Source organism: Bos grunniens, chromosome 11, assembly GCF_055505025.1.
Source record: "Bos grunniens cultivar Pamir isolate PY7600 chromosome 11, Bosgru_T2T1.0, whole genome shotgun sequence".
Taxonomy (NCBI): Eukaryota; Metazoa; Chordata; class Mammalia; order Artiodactyla; family Bovidae; genus Bos; species Bos grunniens.
The window spans coordinates 103,716,576-103,739,253 of record NC_141175.1 but is presented as its reverse complement, the minus strand read 5'-3'; the positions used below and the strand labels follow the sequence as shown (position 1 = coordinate 103,739,253).

General features: G+C 49.3%; 1 protein-coding gene across 32 annotated transcripts in view; it reads left to right on the top strand.

Moving 5' to 3' along the window:
- Positions 1-16,188, top strand: part of INPP4A (inositol polyphosphate-4-phosphatase type I A) — a 118,924-nt gene extending 102,736 nt beyond the window's left edge. For 18 of the 32 annotated variants that reach the window (XM_086328047.1, XM_086328036.1, XM_086328057.1 and 15 more), the window contains 4 exons: positions 622-719; positions 811-923; positions 4,998-5,152; positions 8,825-12,567. In XM_086328047.1, coding sequence (XP_086184173.1) covers positions 622-719; positions 811-923; positions 4,998-5,152; positions 8,825-9,005 — 547 coding nt within the window. In that variant the 3' untranslated portion in view covers positions 9,006-12,567. Of the gene's footprint in view, positions 1-621; positions 720-810; positions 924-4,997; positions 5,153-5,675; positions 5,880-8,824; positions 12,568-13,688 lie in introns of those variants that run through there. The other 14 variants (XM_086328062.1, XM_086328060.1, XM_086328053.1 and 11 more) reach the window with 2 other exon arrangements.
- The last annotated feature ends 6,490 nt before the right edge of the window (positions 16,189-22,678 follow it).

The window sequence follows — 22,678 nt, the reverse complement described above, 5'->3', positions numbered from 1 at the left end:
AGGGAGCCGGGGCCTGGAGGAAAGGCCATCGTGGGCATCTGGGTGGGCGGGCCGTGGTGGACCCACGGGATGAGATGACCCAGGACTGGGACAAGGCAGATGTGCACGGAGGTCCCTGGGCAGGAAGTACTGGAGGGGATGGGCGTCCAGGCCTGGGACTGCAGAGCTGCGTGTCTGACAGCACCCACGGCTCCCTCATGGGTGGCTTTCCTCCCCACTCCCTGCGGGCCTGGTGCCTGCGTGGAGAAGGGTGGACTGTCCAGCAGAAACAGCCGGTCGGGAATGGTCCCTCAGTGGCAGACTCGAGGACAGGACTGTCGTGACTCCCCAGCCACAGCCCCGCTGCTGTCCTGCTCTGGGCACCTCGGGGATGGGAGCACCTCGCGGAGCAGGGGCTGGGTCAGGGTTGCCTGAGGGCCTGGCTGCCTCTGAGGCATGTCTGTCCCAGGTTATCCCTCCTGCTGATAAAACATGTTGGACTTGTCACCAACATGGACAGATGACCGTAAGCTTAGACACGTAAGGACTGAGAGAATCGGCGCTGTTGCCTGTGATGTGGTCACCTGGTCCTAGAAGCAAGTCACGCTGGCAAACTCATGGTGTCCCCTTGTGACTCCAAAGGTTTGGCGACACATCTTTACAAGAAGTTATCAACGTGGAGAGCTTGGTGCGGTTAAATTCCTACTTCGAGCAGTTTAAGGAAGTTCTGCCTGAGGACTGTAAGTTTTTTTTTTTCACTCACAGCAGATTTCACCCGCTGTCTTTTGTCCCCTGGGGCGGCCCAGCTCCACGACCCCTTCCCTCTTCCAGGTCTACCTCGATCCCGGAGCCAGACATGCCTGCCAGAGCTGCTGCGGTTCCTGGGTCAGAACGTGCACGCCAGGAAGAACAAGAACGTCGACATTCTGTGGCAAGCCGCCGAGGTACACGCTGTGGTGGGGGGAGGTGTTCACAATAGTAATAATAAAACAGCAGCAACAAATTAAAGTCTCAACCAGGAGTGAGGACAGATTTCTCCCCAAGAACACGGGAGAATCCCTGGACGTGTGCCCCGGCCCCAGGAGATGCTGAGAGTTGCCGTGAACTGCTTACGTTGGGGCTGCCTGAGGGCTGATGAGCATGACTCAGAGTCTTCCCCCGGGCGTGTGGTAACCAGGCTTATGAGCAGGTCGTCCCCGGCAACAGCCTGCACAGTCCCTACGTGCTTAACTTCATGGCTCACTGCGGCTTTAAACAGGTTCACAGCGAGGCCGCCTGGACCCGTGTCCTCTCTTTCAACAGTGTTTCCGGTACACTGCCGCTCCAATCTCCTCATTTCTCCTGAAGGGAAGTCCTTATATGTCAGATGTTTTCTCAGAAATTTGTTTGTGGAGCTCCAAGTCCCTGTCTGAGCCCTGGGTACCAGGGCCATTTCAGAGCTCATCATTCACTCACCCTTGACAAGGGGATGTGTCCCCTGGGGCGGCCACACTGGTTCTCATGCACAGAGTGGAAACATTATTAGGCCTAACCCCCTCATGAGAAATCTCTATGCAGGTCAAGAAGCAACAGTTAGAACTGGACATGGAACAACAGGCTGTTTCCAAATCAGGAAAGAAGTACATCAAGGCTGTATATTGTCACCCTGCTTATTTAACTTATATGCAGAGCACATCATAAGAAACGCTGGGTTGGAAGAAGCACAAGCTGGAATCAAGATTGCCAGGAGAAATATCAATAACCTCAGATATGCACATGACACCACCTTTATGGCAGAAAGTGAAGAGGAACTAAAAAGCCTCTTGATGAAGGTGAAAGAGGAGAGTGAAAAAGTTGGCTTAAAGCTCAACATTCAGAAAACTAACGTCATGGCATCTGGTCCCATCACTTCATGGCAGATAAATGGGGAAACAATGGAAACAGTGAGAGACTTTATTTTTGGGGGCTCCAAAATCACTGCAGATGGTAACTGCAGCCATGAAATTAAAAGATGCTTGCTCCTTGGAAGAAAAGCTATGACCAACCTAGACAGCATATTAAAAAGCAGAGACGTTACTTTGCCAACAAAGATCTGTCTAGTCAAGGCTATGGTTTTTCCAGTGGTCATGTATGGATGTGAGAGTTGGACTATAAAGAAAGCTGAGCGCCAAAGAATTGATGCTTTTGAACTGTGGTGTTGGAGAAGACTCTTGAGAGTCCCTGGACTGCAAGGAGATCCAGCCAGTCCATCTTAAAGGAAACCAGTCCTGAATATTCACTGGAAGGACTGATGCTGAAGCTGAAACTCCAGTACTTTGGCCACCTGATACGAAGAACTGACTCATTTTAAAAGACCCTGATTGAAGACAGGAGAAGGGGATGACGGAGGATGAGATGGTTGGATGGCATCACTGACTCTATAGATGTGAGTTTGAGTATGCTTTTGGAGTTGGTGATGGACAGGGGAGCCTGACATGCTGTAGTCCAATGGGGTCGCAGAGTCGGACGCAACTGAACTGAACCCCCTCATTTCATGCATGGGGAGACCCTCCAGCACCCCACACTGGCTGTTAGCCTAGCCAGGACTGGAGCCTGCAGCCAGACGCAGGCAAGGATGCACCTGCGCCTCTGGCCACTCTGGCCGCCCTCCAGGACCTGTGGTGCTCAGCCCCCCACCTGGGGATGTAATTCTGTTTGACCTGTTTGTAGTTCTGGCTTGTGCCCCACTTTTCAGTCGTGAACTCTCCAGCCTGTGGAATTCAGTGATCTTGTCCATGTTCAACCTCGCTTCATTAGTTACGATTTTTATGAATTTGGGTTAATTCACTGTTTCCATAACTCAGGGGCTGCTCAGTCTTAGAGTCTTTTTTTTTTTTTTTTTTAATTTTTTGTCTGCTCTCATAAGACAGCCATCTTCCTCCTGATGGTTTTGGCCAAACTTGCTTGGGTCTTTTCTGTTTTGTCCTTCTCTACACAGAAAACTAAGATCATAGCATCCAGTCCCATCACTTCATGGCAAATGGGGAAACAGTGGAAACAGTGGCTGACATTATTTTTTGGGGCTCCAAAATCACTGCAGATGGTGATTGCAGCCATGAAATTAAAAGATGCTTACTCCTTGGAAGGAAAGTTATGACCAACCTAGACAGCATATTAAAAAGCAGAGACATTACTTTGCCAACAAAGATCTATCTAGTCAAGGCTATGGTTTTTCCAGTGGTCATGTATGGATGTGAGAGTTTGGAATATAAAGAAAGCAGAGTACATAAGAATTGATGTTTTTGAACTGTGGTGTTGGAGAAGACTCTTGAGAGTCCCTTGGACTGCAAGGAGATCCAACCAGTCCATCCTAAAGGAGACCAGTCCTGGGTGTTCATTGGAAGGACTGATGTTGAAGCTGAAACTCCAGTACTTTGGCCACCTGATGTGAAGAGCTGACTCATTTGAAAAGACTCTGATGCTGGGAGGGATTGGGGGCAGGAGGAGAAGGGGACGACAGAGGATGAGATGGCTGGATGGCATCACTGACTCGATGGACGTGAGTTTGGGTGAACTCCGGGAGTCGGTGATGGACAGGGAGGCCTGGTGTGCTGCGGTTCATGGGGTCGCAGAGTCGGACACGACTGAGCGACTGAACTGGACTGGATGAGGCGTGTTGTGGGCCTGCACTCTGCCCTCTGCCAGTGGCACCTCTGCTAGTAGCTGCATGGTCTCGCCTGAGGCCTCCTGGCCTGAGAAGCAGGCGTGGTGCCATCTGCCGTGGTGCCGTCTCCCCGCAGCACCGCTGCTGTTTTTCTGAGAGCAGCACACCCTGGGTCCCGCTGCACGTGGCTTCTGGTAGAGGAGTGGCCTCGCACGAGACGCTCATCTTGTTCTCACAGTGCAGCCTCTTGTACAGGCCTGGAGGTGTTTATCTGAGGCTCCTGTGGCCAGATATTTTAGAATTCATCGGGCTCCGTGCTTCAGAAAGGTGATGGGTGTATAGTGTACAGTGTGTGCACAGGCGTGTGACAGGGTCATCTGGGTGTGATGTGCACGTGGATGGTTTCACATTCATTAGCAGTCTGGGGTCTGGAATCAACCTGCTGAACAAACGTTGCCTTATTGCAAAGTATGAATTAGGGAGTTTTCCAGCCGGCACTAGTGAGAACCTGCCTGCCAATGCAGGAGCTGTAAGAGATGTGGGTTCGATCTCTGGGTCGGGAAGATCCCCCTGAGGAGGTCATGGCAGCCCACTCCAGTATTCTTGCGTGGAAAACCCCATGGACAGAGGAGCCTGGTGGGCTACAGACCATGGGGTTGAAAAGAGTTGGACAAGACTGAAGTGACTTAGCAAACTATGAATATTTATACAAAATGGGATAAATAAAAATTATAAGTAGTTTGACATTCTCTCAGATCTGGGCATGTTGCCAAGTATGGCCGCCACAAACTTACCCGACAGTCTTTTGTTCTAGGGCTTTCTGGACCTGGAGCTGTGTGTCTGGGGTTGTGCCTGGTGGCAGAGCTTGTGCTTCTAGGCACTCTTCCCACAGGGAGCAGAGGTGCCCCCTGCTCCGGAGGGGCTGCAGCCTCAGCCTGCGCAGGCCCTCCATCTTGCTGGGGGAGTCTGTGGGCAGAAGGTGGCCGCAGGGAAGCGGGTCTGCTGTGCTGTCCCCACCTGTGTGGATGAGGAGGCGCGTAGAGACTAGCGGTCTGTGCTCTGACTTCCAGAAAGGCCTGGAAACCCGGTGGGGCTGGGTATCCTGGGAGCTGTGCTGACCGCTGAGAGTCAGGGGTCAGCAGCAAAGGGCCAGTTCCAGCAGAGTTGGGAAGGGGGCAGCTGGTCAGGTGGCTGCATGGACGGCAGGGCTTCTGGGAGGAAGCCGCCTTCTATGGGGAGACCCCCAGCCCAGGGCCACCTGGGCCGTGGCCTGTCTTGAGACCAGCTCCTTGGAGCCGAGGCTGGGCCTGGGTGTGGAGAGGTCGCCACGCACCGCCTCCCCAGGTGAGGGGCGCCCTCGTTTTGCTCCAAGCTGCCCCTGCTCTCCTGTCGGCAGGTCTGCCGCCGCCTCAACGGGGTCCGGTTCACCAGCTGCAAGAGTGCCAAGGACCGCACGGCGATGTCGGTGACACTGGAGCAGTGCCTGATCCTGCAGCACGAGCACGGCATGGCCCCGCAGGTGTTCACGCAGGCCCTGGAGTGCATGCGCAGGTGAGTCCCAGCCGCGCCGCCGCCGTGCTCCGGCTTGACTTTGGAAAACTGCCCCAGGTCTGCAAAGTCAAACCCCTGGCACGGTCCCACCTGGACAGTGTTCTTCCAGTCAGGGAGCGGAACTCCGGGAGGGAAGCGGATGTTCCGAGGCGGCCGCGTGGCCACCGCCTGGTGCCCAGTGTCCCCAGCCACCCCCTGTCCTGAGCGTCCCCCAGGCCCCTGCTCTCCCCGTCACAGGAGGCGGTGTCCGCAGACTGCAGGGCCCCTCTTCTCCCGGCCGCGGGCTGCGTTTGCTTTCCTGAGCCAGCGTCCAGTGAGCCTTTCCTGGCAGCCGCCCGCCGTCCCCAGCCTTAATTGTGTTCTGCCTCCGAGGCCGCAGGCTCATTTGCAGAGGGAACCCCAGGGACTAAGATAAGACTGTCCGCTGTCAGCGATGCCTTGTTCCCAGCCCTGCTGGGAGCCCCTCGCCTCACATGCCTAAAGAAAGGATAAGAAACCTGCTTTCCCGTCTTCTTCCATGCAGCCGCCAATGCTGTTCCAGGCTCGTTGCCCAGTCACTTCTGCTGAGTGTTCCGTCCCATTTGTCCTCTCACCAGACTCTTCAGAGCGTTCGACTCTCTTATCCTTTCTGTGTCTCTGCCGTTTGACCTTCTCACAGTCATGCGCAAGAGCGAGGCCTGAGCGCCTGCCTCCTGACAGGAGCATTTAGTAAAAAGGCAACCGTTTTGTCCTGTTCGGTCTTTCCGAGCCCCCCACACACCGTGACCTCAGGGCCGCTTACCGACGCGCGTTTAGGAAGTTCTCGCCCCCTGCCTTGGTGTCCCCGGTGCCGTCAGCTGCGAGGTGGTGGGAAGGATGACTCTGGTGAGACGCAGGCCCCCGAGATGCAGCAAGGAAGCGAGAAAGACGGAGGGGCTCAGCTGTCACTGTCGGAGCGTCTGGTCCATCAGAGACCAGGCCTGAGGCAGGAGTACAGTTGATGCCACTCCATCCAGGCCTCCACGCAGGCTGGTTTCTTGAACATGTTTGAGGAAACAGTAGTTGATCCTGACAGCCTCTGAGCACAGGGGCCTCAGGAGGCCAGGGGGCACGTGGGCAGCCCGCCGAGGGGCTGTGTGGCACTACCCTCCCAGCACAGGTGGCCTGGGGCAGCTTCTGACACGCAGAGCACTCTCACAGCTTCCATCACGTGCGCGAGTGATAGTCCTTGAGGGAAAACTGGAGAATACAAACGAGCCCCTACTCCCGTGGTTTCATACCCGCCCCGCACCCTACAGAGCAGCTCTCCGCGTGCTTGCTGTTACGAGGAACAGTGCTAATAACGTCTTGACACATAGCCTAGAGCCAGTTACGTACATACACATGGCTGTGAGCGAGGTTGATCCGCACACTGGCTACCTCGCCAGTCCCTGCGTAGCACGGAGAATGCACGCACACACACGTGCAGCTGCAGGTGTGATTCCGCCCTGGCGGAGAAGCCTGCCCTTCTCACTTGACTGTCTTGTGAGCATGTTGGAGGGTTAATAAATGGAGGTCTTACCGGGGCTTCCCTCATATCTCAGTCTGTAAAGAATCCACTTGCAATGCAGGAGACCTGGGTTCGATTCCTGGGTCAGGAAGATCCGCTGGAGAAGGGACAGGCTACCCACTCCAGTGTGCCGGCCTGGAGAATTCCCTGGACTGTATTGTCCATGGGGTCACAAAGAGTTGGACACGAGTGAGCGACGTTGACTTTCACTGGAAGTCTTACGTTTGCAGCACACTGTCATTTATCCAGCTTGCTGTCGTTGAACTGTTGATAACGTGCAGTGTCAGCACTCTGGACAGGGGTGCAGCGAACACCCTGGTTGCCCTGCTCACGTCTGCCCTGCTGACACCTCTGTAGGGCCGTTCGCAGACTCACAGCGCTCCCAGACCAGGCAGCCGCCCGCCCTCCGCGCTGTCACCCCTGGCCCTGTCTGAGCGCCCGGGCCTGGGGCGCCGGCCGTCCCCCTGCGTTAGGGTAGGGACCCTGAGGCTCCGAGGGGAGGGTCCTCCTCCCAGGGGCAGGCCTCACTGCGTGGCCTGCCTCTGCTTCTTGGAAACCCCCGCCTGCCTCCAGTTATGAACATCCTGTTTCTTCTTTGTGCTTTTCTAAATTTTATAAAATCTTCATGGTCAGCGTGTGTTACCTTAACACTTGTTTAAGAAGTTGGTGAAGACAGCTCGCCTCTGCCACCCCCAGGGTCCTCACGGCTCTGGCCCAGGTGCCGTGCTCGCCACCACCCCGTCTGCCTGACCTGTAGGCTTAGGCCACGTGCCTCTGTTTCCATGTCATGGTGACCCCTCCTCCTGTTTTCTGGGTTACCCATGTCGGGAGACATGTCTCTTCACAGGCTGCAGGTCCAAGGTGGCGGGCCCATAGCTGGTGTTTCTGGCTGTGGCATGGCCAGGACCTGGGGTCAGCCCGGCACCCTAAGGAGGCGGCAGGAGCTGTGTCTGTGCCCCTCAGTGGTCCCCGTGCTTTCCCGCTTGCGTCTTACATGATGGAAGAGCAGAGCATGCAGCGGGGGGTGGGGGGGGCGGTGGGTGGAGCTGGGCTAGAGGACACCCAGGCTGTCCGTGTCCTGGAGGCCCAGGGTGAGCAGTGGCCAGTGCTGTGCTAAGTGTTCGATAACCGGCCCTCTCCCAAAACAAAACCAACTACCCCTAAAGTGACCTGTCTGGTCTTCCCATTTCTACAGCATAAACACTCTCACTGGGGCCTGTTTCAGGCTGCCGAGCAACCCTGGGGAGCTCGGAAGAGATGTGCCTGCTTGGCTCTTGCCGGTGGAGCCAATTCCAGCTCACTAGTGGTGCCCCGCTGTCCCCAGCGCAGGGGCTGGAGTCCAGAATCGGCCTTTCTAGGTAGCCCAGTGACCCCTGAGACTGCCCTGGCTGGGGACGTGACCACCAGTGCTCACAGCCTGAAGTGTCCACAGTCACGTGGCATCCGGGCTCCTTCAGGAACCTCCCCTCCGAGCTCTGCTTCTGTAGCTCCAAAGGGGGACCCACCAAGTTTCCAGTGAGCTGGGCTCTTGGTAGATGGTGTCTGGTAGAACAAGGCGCTCTGCTGCTGCTCAGCCTGAAAGCCACAGCGGGTCCCTTGTGGGCTCTGCCTCCAGGGCAACCTGAGGGAAGCGGGTGTCATCTGGGTGCTTCATCAGGAGGCAGCCGTGGCGGAATCAGTTGCATCCTGCCATTCAGGCATCTGTGAGAAGGTCAAACACCCCAATGGTTCTTCATGTTCAGCCTGCTTTCTGGAGTCCATGTCCAGCCGCATGTGCGAGCATGGCCGGGCAGCATGGCGTGTGCTTGGCAGCCCCGGGAGCGAACATGGAAAACCATCTAGTCAGCCTACACGTGTGTGTTTTCAGTAGATTATGGTATTTTTTTCTTATTTTCACTTCTCTTTCTCTCTTTTTTCTTGTAACTGTGCTCGTTTTGTTTTGGTATCCCTTTCACACCTGTTTCTGCATATCATCTTTTCTTTTTATTGTGGCTTCATTCCATTTTTTTTTTTTAATCTTATTTTTCGGTTCTCCTCTTTTTATTTCCCCATACTTTTGGGAAAAAAAAAAAAATCCATTGCATGTGTCTCTTTTTTCTTTATTTTCCCTTTTTCCTTTCTCCCAACCCTCTTCCTTTTCACAGCATTGGAACTCGGGAGGTAGTCACGCAGAAGAACTTGAGCGGCCTGGTGCCCGTCCGAGACTTAAGACTAGACCCCAGCCTCCTCTGTTCCATCCCTTTACTTGCTCTGAGCCCCAATTTACTGATTGTGTGGCTCTTTCTGAGCATAGCGTACCTGGTGGCCAAATTGCGTTGCAAATGAGCATCTTGATGAAAAATTAGTAAGTCACAAGAAAACAAAAGTGCCAGTACTTGTCCAGCCACCGTGTCTAACAGGACGGGAGGGATGTGTCAGAGCATGGCCCGCCAAGAAGTATTTCATGCCTTACAGTTGGACATTCTGTTGTTCTGAACTGTAAACACCTGCCAGATTATTTCACCAGGAGGACGTGTCCGTTTCAATTCTGTAGTTTTCAGCGCTTGTAACATGTTCTTGCAGAGCCCTGTTACTGCTTTGTTTAGCTGGCGTGAAATTACTTGTATCAAACCTCTTACCTTCTGATGTAAAACTCTTTATTACCTGTATATCTCGTGTGCCCTGTTTCCTAGAGAGAGGCATTCTGTCAAAAGAGAATTTGTATATTTGATACTATTCTTTAAATGTACTGCTAACCTTTCCTTTCCTTCTGAAGAGAAATGAAAAGGATCGATGCTTTCTCACTGGCTCATCTAGATATACCTATTCAATAGGACATGTACTTTCTGCTTTCATTTCAAAGCGTGGTCCCTAGAATTTCAGTAGCAAACAGTTTGCAGAATCATCACATTCCTTTTTATGCTCTTCCTTTCAAGTTGGGATGACCCAAAGCTGTGAGAACAGTAGCTCACTGTATCAAATCAGGCACATACAGGCACATAAAGATAACATGTTGCACGTGGCTTTAGAATTACTCTTTTACATCTTTAATGGTCACTGAACTGTTCTGGGAATTAATGCATATAGTAACAAAAGGCTTTTAAAGTTAGATATATTTATTTTTCCTGAAGTAGCAGTTTTCATTTAAAAGTTGGCTATATTTATTTTTCCTAAAGTAGCTATTTTCATTTAAAAAAAAACTTCATTTTTAGTATTTTTAATTTCAGTTTCAAGTCCTGATATCTTTTCTCTCTTACAAATCAAACATGGTTAATAACAACATCATCAAAATTTACCAAAACATGAGACCTAACTTTTGGGCAGTTGTGCCAGATAGAGGTGTGAGAGAGAAAAGGCTACTTTGGTTTCTGTTCTTATTACTCTTAAATTTTGCACAGGGGATGCACCGTGAGGCTTGCAGAACCTTAGTTCCCTGAACAGGGATCACACCTGGGCCTCATGAGTGAAAGTGCTGAGTCCTAACCACTGGCCTGGTTAGGACTTCATCACTCTTTAACATGGCGGTGTCTAGAATGTGTAACCTTAACTTTCCCATGTGGAAAAAGGTGGCCAGACACCTCTGAAGGCAGTAGGGGGCTGAGAGGGAAACCCCACCGAGTCCGTGTGAGAAATAGGCCGTGGCTTCTCAGCTTTCCAGCTCAGGTTATGTTGTGCTTCTGTTTCGGCCTCCAGCCAGCTTCCCCCTACACTGCATTCTATGGAAGTGGGTTTCTCTTCACCACCCTAGAAACACTGGAGGGAATTCAGAGAAGCTGGCTTTTCCAGAAGCTTTCCATAGGCATACACATAACCCGTCCACCAGAAAATCTGGCCTCTCCATTGCCTCCCCCAGACTTCTAGGACTTACTCTGAGGTTTCTCTGGTTTGGCCTCAGATCTGAGTCTGGGTTCTGGGAACAGCAGAGGCAGGTGTGATTGGAGAAGCAGTGGACAACAGACGGCAGACACAGGCTTTACATTCTAGGGTGACAGGGCGCCCTCCTCGCACGCGGGGGCGGGAGGCCCCTCTTCCACCCTGCCTGTCCCAGAGTGAATGCGGCAGCGGCCCCGCGACAGCTCCCACCCTCCTTCAGGACAGGGTCACTCTGGTGAACTGTAGCAGCATGGCCCTGGGCACAGCCGAGGTCCTGCCAGCCTGTGACCCCGGGAGAGAGCTGTGTCCACCGCTTGTCCCCTCCACATGGAGGGGGCGCGCTCTGAGACCACTTTGTTGCTTTACTGGGAAGAGGGCAGGCGGCGCCTGCAGTCACGTGCCTGGCTCCCAGCCCTGCCCCTGGAGTGACACTCTGCTCACCTCCAGGCCAGCAGAGGCCGTGTGTGGATGAGGGGGGCCCTTCTGACCACACGTGGCCTTCCTTCCTCCTCCCAGGTGGGGCCCACTGCCTATCCAAGGGGGCTGCGGCCAGGGGCCTAAAGGCCCCCATAGGATCCTCATGGACACCATGGCCTGCCCCTGGATGGAGTGTTGCCTGCCAGGCCTTCCTGCCCGCTGTAGACTTGGCTGCTAAGATAAGAGAGAAACAGAGGGAAGGCCAGAGGCTAAGATTCGTGGTCTTTCTCTTCAGGGGCCAGTCAGAAGGCAGTCCATTCTCACTCTGCAGTCATGAGGCTGGATGGAGAGAGGAACCACAAGATCAGCAGAGGCTCTGGGTGGTGGTGGTGGTTTAGAACGTCTGAGGATGGAAGCCCAGTGTGCCTTGGGGCTGAGTTTTTTAATGTCACGAAGGCTTTGTGACATTAGGCTAAATATATATGTGAAATCTCTGCTTTAGTGAGGAACAGGCAGGATAATATAAGATGGGGAGATATGCTCAGGAAAGGGGTCACTGGCCCGCTTGTTGATGGTTTGGGTTGACTCTAAGCTTAACTCTGGCTCCAAGACGGCTTCAGCATAGGCGACTCTAGGTGTTGAGGATCGCCAGGACACTCATGTGTCCAGATACATTCTCAATTCTAATGGGGAAGATGCCCTCCAGAAAAGAAAAACCAGAGCCATCATTAAAATGAGTTGCCATGTGAGGTTTCAATACTAATTTTTTATTTGAAAAGTAGATGTTCTTAAAATAATTTGTCAATATACTTAAAAAATCATGAAGCTTTGAAATAATTAAAGCCGTCTTTCTAAAAGTCCATCCAAGACCTTCTCAGTGTGCACTATGGATTCCTAAAAATTATGCAGCCATTGTGATGGGTTTTAAGTGGTTCTACCTTAGGATGAGGTGGGCCAGAAGTGCCAGCTCCCACTGCACAGAGCCACCCCTCCACACCTGAGTGCCAGGCGCCTGGCCGAGCTTGTCTGAATACTGGGTGATAGAGCTGGTGTGCATAAGCCTCATCAGTCAGATTTTGTAAATTCACACCAAATTCAAACAGGAAAGTAAACACGACTTACAAATTAAAGTGTATCTTGCCTGTAATTTCAAGTGTATTCAGCCAGCTAAACCAGTAATTAGCCTCTTTAACATGTAAATAAAAGGTAATGTTGAAGTTCACAAATTATTCTTTGTTCCTCAAAGCAGTCTGACGTTTATCAGTGATAGGTGGTTTCCAAAAAGTGTGTACATTTCTTTGTAAATGGAGAAGCCATATGTGAAATAGTCGGATGAGTTTCCAAAGATTAAAGAACCACCTCTGTAGCTTCTGCTTCCAATAGAATATTTTTATCTGATTACTGGATGTTAAACCAACATAATCTTTGCTTCCTCTGGGGGCTCCCTGCTCATACGGCCCTGGCACTCAGCACAGATGAGACACACCTGGCTGAAGGCTTGGAGGCTCTGTGACAAAGCTTATCTGAGCTACTAAATTACTTTGTAACAAACAGGTGGATATTTTTCTAAACTACCTGCATTTATCTTTTGAATAAAATTGCTGTCTTACCAAAATTATTTTACATGTTCTTGATAATGAGATTGTCATTTTCACCTTAAAAGGCTTGAGCAATCGCCACTGATATTTTTTTTAAATGCATGACATAATGGTCTTCATACAACTTGAAATACTTTTTTAAAAAATCAGTTTCTTGGTAACTGCAAATTTTGCATCTCATAAGGGGATTTTGTACTAAATTTGATAACTAGTTGATTTAACTGTTAGTCTTAGGATAATATAAAACTATCAACTCCTCCTCCTGTGCTACAGGAAGTCATTCCTGTTTGGACTCACCTTTGCCTTTGGGTCTGCTGTTGACCAGAACATCCCCCCGAGAGCTCCCCTGAGGTCCCAATGGGGACATGAGGCCTGTCGAAGGCTCATCCTCCCGCAGAGCATCTGCTTTGCCCACTGGGTTGCCATGACAACCTGTGATCAGTGCAGCAGGAAAGACTGGTGGCAGATTCTCTAGGGAAGGGCCCCCGCAGGCTCTCAGTGGCTCAGTGGAGCTCTTCAAAGAGGTGACCTTGGTGGGGTCACTTCTTCAGGACACTCCAGCACCGGGAGCTGTACAGCCGCCGCCCAGGCCCACAGCATGGCTGTGTGCCCAGGATGCACCTCCTAGGTGGTGGCAGCATGTGAGAGCCACCTTCTGAGCCAGATGGTTTTGCTACACGTTAAAGGAAGGAAAATCAGCATTTGAATTTGAGACCGTTAACAGTCTTTGCCCACAGAGAAAATGCAGCTATTTATAAAGTCTCTCAGCAAGAGTAGCACTGTTCCCACTGAATTTTCTGACAGACCCTTTGAACTAGTTAGGATCGACTTCTCAGATAAACCTGATGTGAAATACATGAAACCATTACCTTAAAAAAAAAAGCCATCCTCCACTTGGATACGTAATGCTTTCAGAAGGGCAACCTTGCATCCAAGACAGGCCATGTCCATCTCTCTGCTTCTTAACTACCTTGTTCAGAAACCCGCCATCTTGCGTGTACTGTTGTAAATGAGTCCGGCACCCATTTAAACTAATCAACTTTTTTTTAATGCTATGAAAATAATCATTTCATCTGAGTTTAAGTCTTTTCTTTTTTCCTTTTTTACTGCTATCATTTCTTGTGCTTGTTTTTTTCCCCAGTGAGGGTTGTCGAAGAGAAAATACAATGAAGAATGTTGGAAGTCGCAAATATGCGTTTAATTCCCTGCAGCTGAAGGCTTTCCCCAAGCATTACAGGCCTCCTGAAGGGACTTACGGAAAAGTTGAAACATGAACACACGGTCTCCTCTCATTAGCTGTTCCGTAATAAACGTGGGTGCCCTCTAGTCTATACATGAATTCTTCAAGAAGACCTGAAGGATTGGTTTTTACTTTTGTGTTTTTAAAATATTTCACTAAAGAGTCTATGGAGCATGTGTTTTTTTGCGTTGGAATCCATAGCAGGTATTGTCGGGCTCACTGCCGTGGATAGTAACAACTGCCCCTTCAAGTAGCCTTCAGCCGTCACCACACGGATATCAGTAGTTACCTGTATGAACCAAGCCAGGTGCATCTGAAATGCTGAAACTTTTTAAAATGCACACTTAGGCAGCTGCTCACCTTATTTTTCTACTGAGTAATTCCAACTTGAACATTGATTTACAACCTACTTTTTAAAAATCCCCATGGAAAATAGTAAACAGTAGTTTAAATGATTGGATCCTGGGCAGACCTCTAAATGTGAACTGTTCAAGGGAAGTTTTGGGAAAAGCAGCTTGCTGTCTCACGTGGGCAGGGCAAGTGCATCTGTGCATCAGCCTGCCAGTGCCTACACAGGTGGAACCAGCAGTTGAAGGAAAGGCTGTAAGATGTGTCAGAAGACAGCATCTGCAAAGCCACCCACGGTGGGGTCACCACTGTCCCTTAGGGAACAAGGTGTCTGGGGAGGTGGTGAGGCCAGCTGTCTCTAGCCCTGGCCCCAGAGCGCAGGACCGCTCATGTGGTATGTCTGATGCCTGTCAGTCAACAATGGGGAATTTTGCATAGAGACAGTGGACACCTAAATATTTTACAAGTAGGTCTCTGGTGGGTTTCTCAATTTTTTTGGCCTTCGAGAAGATAATGCAATCATGTTTGAATGTCTGATGAAAGTGTCTTTAGGTTTGCAATAATTGTTACTACCCTCTACTCGTCTATTATGTAAGATGGCTGTTGAGAACGTTGAACTGTCTCCTGAAATGAGATTTTGAAAGGGATTAATGGGCCATAAGACTTAGGAATTTCATAGAAAATTATGTTTGGTCATCTATTCTAAGATGATGAGTCATCTGCACAGAGCAGAGTTTTTTTCTTAGTTTATGTTTTATCAATTGTTTTTTTATCATTATTATGTTTACATGTTATTTAAAAGGCTGTAAAAGAAATACATGTGGCACATATTCATGATGTTGATCCTAAAGATTTGTGAACCCTTAGGAAGTTCCTGTGTCTGAAATTCTAAATGTTATTCTTTGGGCTCCCTTAGAAATGCCACCAGGCAACAGGTAACAGACTCGGGCCTGGAGAGCACAGGCAAGACCACCCTGTGCAGGGATGCAGGGTGGGCATCAGGTACGGGTGAAACCAGGTGACCTCCCGGACCCCCTCCTCCTCAGGTCAGTTCACACACGGAGCCTGCTGTCTGCCGACGCCCACTGGTGAGTGTGAACTGGTGTGGAGGGCGGGTCAGTGAGGCACACAGAGGCAGGGAAACTTGCCCAGCAAGCCCACTGTACCGCTGGTGTCAGCTTCTCCCGCCGTGTCCATCCCCGTCCAAAGACGGCTTTGTGATGGCAGATTTAGTCTTTCACTTTCACCATTTCATTGTCTGGTTAGCTCTACATTTCCATCTTTACTCACTTTAACATCACTACGTTTTAAAAAAATTCCCTTGAATTTTTAATGTTATTCATATAACTTTCAGATTTTTTTTTTTTGGTCTGAAGAGCATTACCTGCATTTATCAAAAGGGAATATAGCAAATGCTGTGTCATCTGTTTGCAGTTTTGCATGTGGCACCTTTTTGTGAATATTCTCCTAATTTTGTCTACATATTATCGATCACCAGAAGAGTCTAAGACTTGGCTAATCACATAGAAGATACTCTGGTTGCAGTATTCCACCTGAGTGTGACTCCCTGGCTCCTGTGTGACCGTGGGTCTCCCAGCGGCACTGGGCATGCTCGCCGAGGGGGGCCATGCTGCTCACCGCGATAGCCGCGGCTCCTCAGGTCACACGGGAGCTTTGAGTTTCCCGCGGCAGAAGACAGGCAGTGGTCCAGGTCTCTGTAAAATAGGGGTTCCAGCCAGTGTTCCCTATAAGGCCCCCACTTAGAAATGTTGTGACGTACCGAAAACTCAGATGGGTTCTGTCAAAGCGTCTGCAGCTCAGCTGCCTCTGGTTTCCTTTAAAACATGTACAAACATTATACAATACAGTTTTGTCCTTACACAATTGTATTTGCCAACCTTAGTGCATTAAGGTACTTTTATTTATTTGTTTTGGACAGTATTAATAAACATATAGTTACTGTTTTATATATTCTTAGCTCATTCAAAGCCATGTATGCTATAAATGTGCGAGTCTTTAGAATGACAAATAATAAACAACTGACAACATGAAACCCGGCCTGAGTCATTCTGTTACCTGAGGATGGTTCTGGGGCCAGCACCTGGCTGGACCATCACCGATGGGCACTGCATTGAGTGTCTACAAACATGAAAATTCTCGTTTATAGCCCTGTTTGCATGTCAGATTTTGTGTGCACCCTGTGAGAGTGGAGTTCCAGCTAAGCCCTGCTGGCTTTCAAAGCCAGATGCTCTGGGGGCTCCTCTTCCCAAAGCTGGAGCCCCAGGCTGGGGAGCCTGACCTGGGGCTCAGCGCTCACTCTTAGCGGGGGAACCTCTGCAGTGTGTAAACTGTGGCCTGACCACCAGGGATATGGTTTAATTGTATTGCTAGTGTACCTCTCTGCCTGTCTTATTGAGGCTCCTTCTTTTACTTTGGTTGTGGAGTATCTTTTTTAGGTTCTGGTCTTTTTTACTGATGGCTATTCAGCAGGCAGTTGTGGCCTGGGTGTGCTCATGAGAGGAGGTGAGCTCAAGGCCCTGCTACTCTGCCCTCCTGTCCCAGAAACCGAGGCCATGTAAGCCAAGGCCACCGTGCCCTCCACAAGATGGACGTGTGCACAGTAAGTATGAGAGACAAAACCCTTTACACCTCCAGCAGGAGACAGGAGGTCTCCTGAGATCTGTGCTCAGCGTGGACACAGCGGGCAGAGGCGAGGGGCTGGCACCACGCCTTTCTGAGCGCCAGCTAGCTCTGCACGTATCCTCCCATGTCCACGAGTGTGGGCGGCTGGCAGTCCGTCTGTGACTCGCTAAAGTGCTGCCCCGTGGTCTCGCTGCTCACTGTTGCACCCTGTGCTTGGCACACCTGCCTGGGATCTCCCTCGGACAGATTCCTAGCAGTAGAAATGTACAGCTAAAGAATAATTTAACCGTTCTGAAATTTTTGGACTTTTAGTATTACCACAGTACTCACAGAACATTAATTAACCTACCACCTGGAACACCAGCCTTTCCCTTTCTCGTCGGAGCTGGAGATGGCACCTTGTTCCACTTCTATTTCTTTGATTACTCTGAAACTGAACAGCTTTCATACTATATTCATGCTTCTACTTTTGTAACTTCGACTGTTGGTCTTTTTCACGTGACTGTTTTTAATACTATATTCTTGTCGTATTTTGCAGTTTTTTAAAAAACCTATTTGTCAATTGTCTTTTGGTTTCATTGATGGTAAGGGGTCTGCGTGCTAAGTTGCTTCAGCTGTGTCTGACACTCTGTGACCCTATGAACCATTCCCCGCCAGGCTCCTCTGTCCACAGGATTCTCCAGGCAATAATGGGGTGGGTTGCCGTGCCCTCCTCCAGGGGATCTTCCTGACCCGGGGATCGAACCCCCAGCTCTTACGTCTCCTGCACTGCTGAGGTACTGGGGAAGTCCAGGTAGGGGTCTAGAGAAGTGAAAACATACTGTGTGATGATGTACATACCTGTCTTTTCATTTTGCTGCTTATTCTGAAATGAGTCCTGGCTTCCCCAGTGAAGTGACCACTGGCCCCATCCTCGTCCACGAAGAGGCTGCCATGCTGTGTTCTCACTGCGGGAGGCCAGTGTGCTCGTCTCCTTGCACACCCACGGTTGAAATCCACTTATGGTTCCTGCCTTTGCTCTGATACTGAGGTTATGTAAAAAATATTCGCCTGTTCTTACTTCTAGAACTTTGATGGTTTGCTTTACATTTAGAGCGGTTCATCTGGGATGATTTCTGGCACAAGGCGTGAGTTCTATCTGCTGTAGTCAGCATGACTCCCTCTAAGCCAGCCCGAACGTTGCTTCTTTAAAGAGAAGGTAGAAGTTGTAAGCCACTGGCCACAGTCACCAGGCACTTCCTGCTGCCCCTCCTCAATGCCACCCCAGGCTTCCATTCCAGCCTGTAGTGGGTGACTTGGTTCAGCCGGGCTGCTTGGTTCTAGGGGCAGTGACCATGGAGGTTCTGATCTGAGGAAGCTAAGAGGAACTGGCTGATGGGAGTTCCCATTTGTAACTTTGCTGAGGACATAAACAGTCCTGTTGAAACAGTGCTTTTGAAAGGGCCCGCCCTTTTGTTACTTTCTTGAAGGCTGTTCCAACCTGTCTCCTTTTTTAAAAAACTTTTTTGACACAGTTGATTTACGATGTTGCGTTATTTTCTGGTATACAGCACAGTGACTCAGTCCTGTATCTGTGTATATATATTCTTTCATATTTTCCACTAGAGGTTTTCACAAGTTACTGAATATAGTTCACTGTACTATATATAGTAATGTGTATATGTTAATCCCAAACTTCTGTCCCTCGCCCCACCTCTCCTACAGTAGCCACAGGTCTGTTTTATATGTCTGAGAGAGTGTTTCTCTGTGCACGCTTTTAAAATTATGGCTGCACTGCAGCATGTAGAATCTAGTTCCTTGACCAGGGATCAAACCCCGGGCCGCCTGCTTTGGGAGCATGGAGCCTGAAGCCCTGGACCATCAGGGAAGTTCCTATTTCTAAGTTCACTTGTACCGTATCTTAGAGCCCATATATAGGTGACATACGTTCCTGTCTGACTTTGATCCTCTCTAGGTCCACCCGTGTTGCTGCAAATGGCATTCTTTCATTCTTTTCTATTCTGAGTAGTGTTCCATTGTGTGTGTGTGTATATATACACACACACGCACCGCCCCCACACATCTTTATCCATTCATCTGCTGATGGACATTTAGGTTGCTTCCATGCAACCTATTGTAAACAGTGCTGCAGTGAACACTGAGATGCGTGTATCTTTTTGAATTCGTTTTCTCCAGATACATGCCCAGGAGTGGGATTGCTGCCTCATATGGTAACTCCATTTTCAGTTTAAGGAACCTCTGCACTGCTTTCCGTAGTGGCTGCACCAATTTACATGCTATGTGCTTTGCTGAAACATCAACCAGCGAGTTGGAACCATCTTTGACAGCTCCCTGCAGTGTCCACCCCCAGCCTCACACTCCTGTGCTGTAGTCGTGAGGTCTCGCTTCCTGCACAGGGTGACCCCCCCGTCAGGCGGCAGAGTTCCCAGCGCTGCCTTCTGTTCTGGGCTGGCGAGCGCCAGCAGCTGCGCCAGTGGAAGGGCCGGGCCTCACGTCTGGACATCCTCTGGGGGCAGCACCTTCTGGCAAGAAGCCCTCGTGAAACTCTCCATGTGGAGGGGAACCAATGCTTCCTTCCTCCAAACGTCTTCCCTTACAAGCCTCAAGTTTTTTTTACTGCAGTTACTGCTCTGCAGTATATGAACCCTAGTCCAGAAGCACAAAGTTCCGGGAGACAGCACAGTTCAGGGTGCTTGACGTGCCCCATACTGCTCACGGGGGCTGCCCAGAGGGAGGGCAGGGCTGCCCTACAGCTGGTGATGACTCTATATACTTTTAAATGTACCTCCTCTCAGAGGCCCTTTCCAAAAGCAGGAAGTAAGTACATTTACAGTGGATCAAATTGAGTATTTGAGTAAGGAAAACAAAAATGAAAATTCAGTCCTTCAGAGGTAAGATCTGCCTTGAGGTAAGATCTGCCTTTAATTCCCCCGAGCACCCAGCAGCACAGGCACTAGAGGGGGGAGTGATTGGAGAGATGGAAACTTGTATTTAGCACACGCCATGCTCCCAACAGGATCCTGGAAGCAAAAGAGCCCCGGCCAGAATAGAGCATCCAGTGCTTGGCTTATACCGACTGCGGGTGCTGACAGCCACGGGTCGGCCCAAGAATCAGCCCACAGTGTGTCTGGGCGTCAGATGGTGACGTCCCGTGGAGAGCGCAGGTGGGGGCCTTGCTGTGTCCTGAACTGCAGCAGGGCGCTGTGAGGGGAGCCACACAGGGTGCCTCCTGCGCCCACAGCTTAGCCTGTGCCACTCAGGGGAGAATCCTCTCCCCAGTCTGAGGTTGGGCAAATGGGTAACAACTTTGTCTTCTTTTTATTACTGCTCTCACTACCTAGGCTCTGACACAGATTCCACACTCCCAAGCCCCCACCTCGGACACCCTCTGGGCTTCTGCATTACTTGGCACTGACCGCTTCCTGCACCGGGCTTCCAGTGGGCCTTTTTGGCCAGTCCAGGCAGGTCTGCATTTCATCACTCTCTGTTGCACCCTTTCACACACACCAGCCAGGCTGAGGAGAACAGGAAATGTGCTCGCTCTCAGTGAGGAGGAGCCTGCCTGTGTCAGAGAGGAAGGCAGGGTGTGGCACTTCGCCCCACCTCCCTAATGCTCCCCTCGCTCTGGGCCTCTGTGGTTCCCGCTCCTGCTCCTCTCTACTCTGCCCAGCCCTCTTCACTCCCATCGGCTGTTGTCCTCCACCTATCACCAGCACTGTGGTGGTCCCTCGGTTTCTTCTGTCACACTTCATATGCTCCTCCTGAAAAATCTTGTTAGTTTTTCATATAGAATAAATTACCAATTATTTGGTAAGCAGTTACCGAATAATTTGCTAATGACCCTTACATTTCCAGATCTATCCTAGACTCTGCCCAGACTCATCTGAATATCAACCACATGCCAGCCATTCCACCTGAGTGTCTCGTTGGTGTCCCAAACACAGCATGTCAACACCAAACTCACATTCTGTCCTCCAGACTAGCTGAGCTCTCCTAGGATAAATGACCTCCCCTTCCCATCAGCCACTAAGAGCCTGTCTCTTCAACCCATCCCATAATTTCCATCCACATAGTCACAGCCCTGGTCCCTGTCTTGAGTTCATTCTGATCTAGACCACTTCCCCTCAGCTTTCTTATTCCTCTTTTCAAGGCCCATTTCAGACAGATTGCCCTCTTTTACGGTAATTTCTATCCACAAAATGAGCTGACCCTTAAAAAAAAAAAGTTCCTCTAGTCAGTCTTGAATATATACCTATTATATGATGCATATCTCATTCATCATGTCACGTTCATCATGTTACTTACCTTTTACTTTGTCCAGCATGTTACTTTGAGTTTCAACAGCAAGTATAATGCCTCACACAGGAGCTACTCAAAAAAGTTTACTGAAGGGAAAGATGTTTTTGATCAATTGAAATCTTACCTGTTTCATTACTAGACTATTGCTTTTCTCTATATAATAGCTAAATATAAGGAATCAAATTCAACAGGCTCAAGGGAGAAGGCAAGCTTAACAGCATACATGACAAATACCAGGACAGTGGTTTTCTCTGGGGGTGAGCAAGAGGGTCTCTGAAGAATGTCAGGCATTACTGAGGGGTCAGACAGTATCCCACTGATCTGGATGCTGCTTATACGTGACCTACTGTATAGTTAATCGATAAATTATAAAAATACTCTTATTGGGACCAGCCTCACACACCCAGTGGACAGGCCCCAAATTCTGCAAGACAAAAGGCAGTGGCACAATATATTTAAAGTGATAGAAGGGAAAAGCCTACAAACTAATAATAATCCACCCAGCAAAGCTTTCATTCTGGTTTGATGGAGAGATCAAATGTTTTACAGACAAGCAAAAGCTATTTAAAGAGTTCAAGCACCACAAAACCAGCTTTATAAGAAATGTTAAAAGAACTTCTCTAAGTGAAAAAGAAAAGGCTAGGAGGAGAAAAATGAGAGTCACAAAAGGAAAAAGCTTACTGCTAAAGTCAGTAAATTAACACCTTACTGACCAGGGAAATTCTGCAGAAACTAATGCCTGTGGCTGGTGATTGGTTATGTAAGTAAATGTTGAAATGTCTCTGGTCAGTCCGTAACCTTTGGGTAACAAAAGATATATTAATGTGTTTCTAGTCAATAATGTGTTAACCATGTACAAAGCTAGTAGGAGGTTAAAGTAGTAAAACCATCTGTATCCTCAATAAGTAGTTACTGGTTATATAAATATTTAAAATATGAAAACTGGTAGTTGTTGAGGAGAGGAACAAAATGTAGGGTTAGTTACAATGCCTTTGAATTTATGAGATTAGAAACATATATAAAATAATGTACATACACACAAAAAAAGAGGAATTATAACTCTAAAGACAGTCGTCAAATCACAAGGGAAGAAAACAAAAGAAGGAAGAGGAACAAAAAAGAACTACGAAAACAATCCCCAAACAACTAATGAGCTAAATCCTCCAATTAAAAGACAGTGATGGATATTTCTTTAAAAACTAGAACTAATTCATGTTGATGTATGGCAAAACCAATACAATATTGTAAAGTAATTAACCTCCAATAAATTTTATTTTTTTTAAAAAACTAGAACTAAAACTGCCATATGACCCAGCAATCCCACTACTGGGCATATGCCCTGAGAAAATCATAATTCAAAAAGATAAATGTACCCCAATGTCCACTGCAGGGCTGTTTACAACAGGACCTGGGAGCAACCTAGATGTCTGTCAACATATGAATAAAGATGTGGTACATATACAATGGAATACTCAGCCATAAATATGAATACATTTGAGTCAGTCCTAGTGAGGTGTATAACCCTAGAGCCTGCTATACAGAGTGAAGTAAATCAGAAAGAAAGAAACACATTATTGTACACACACACACACACATATGGA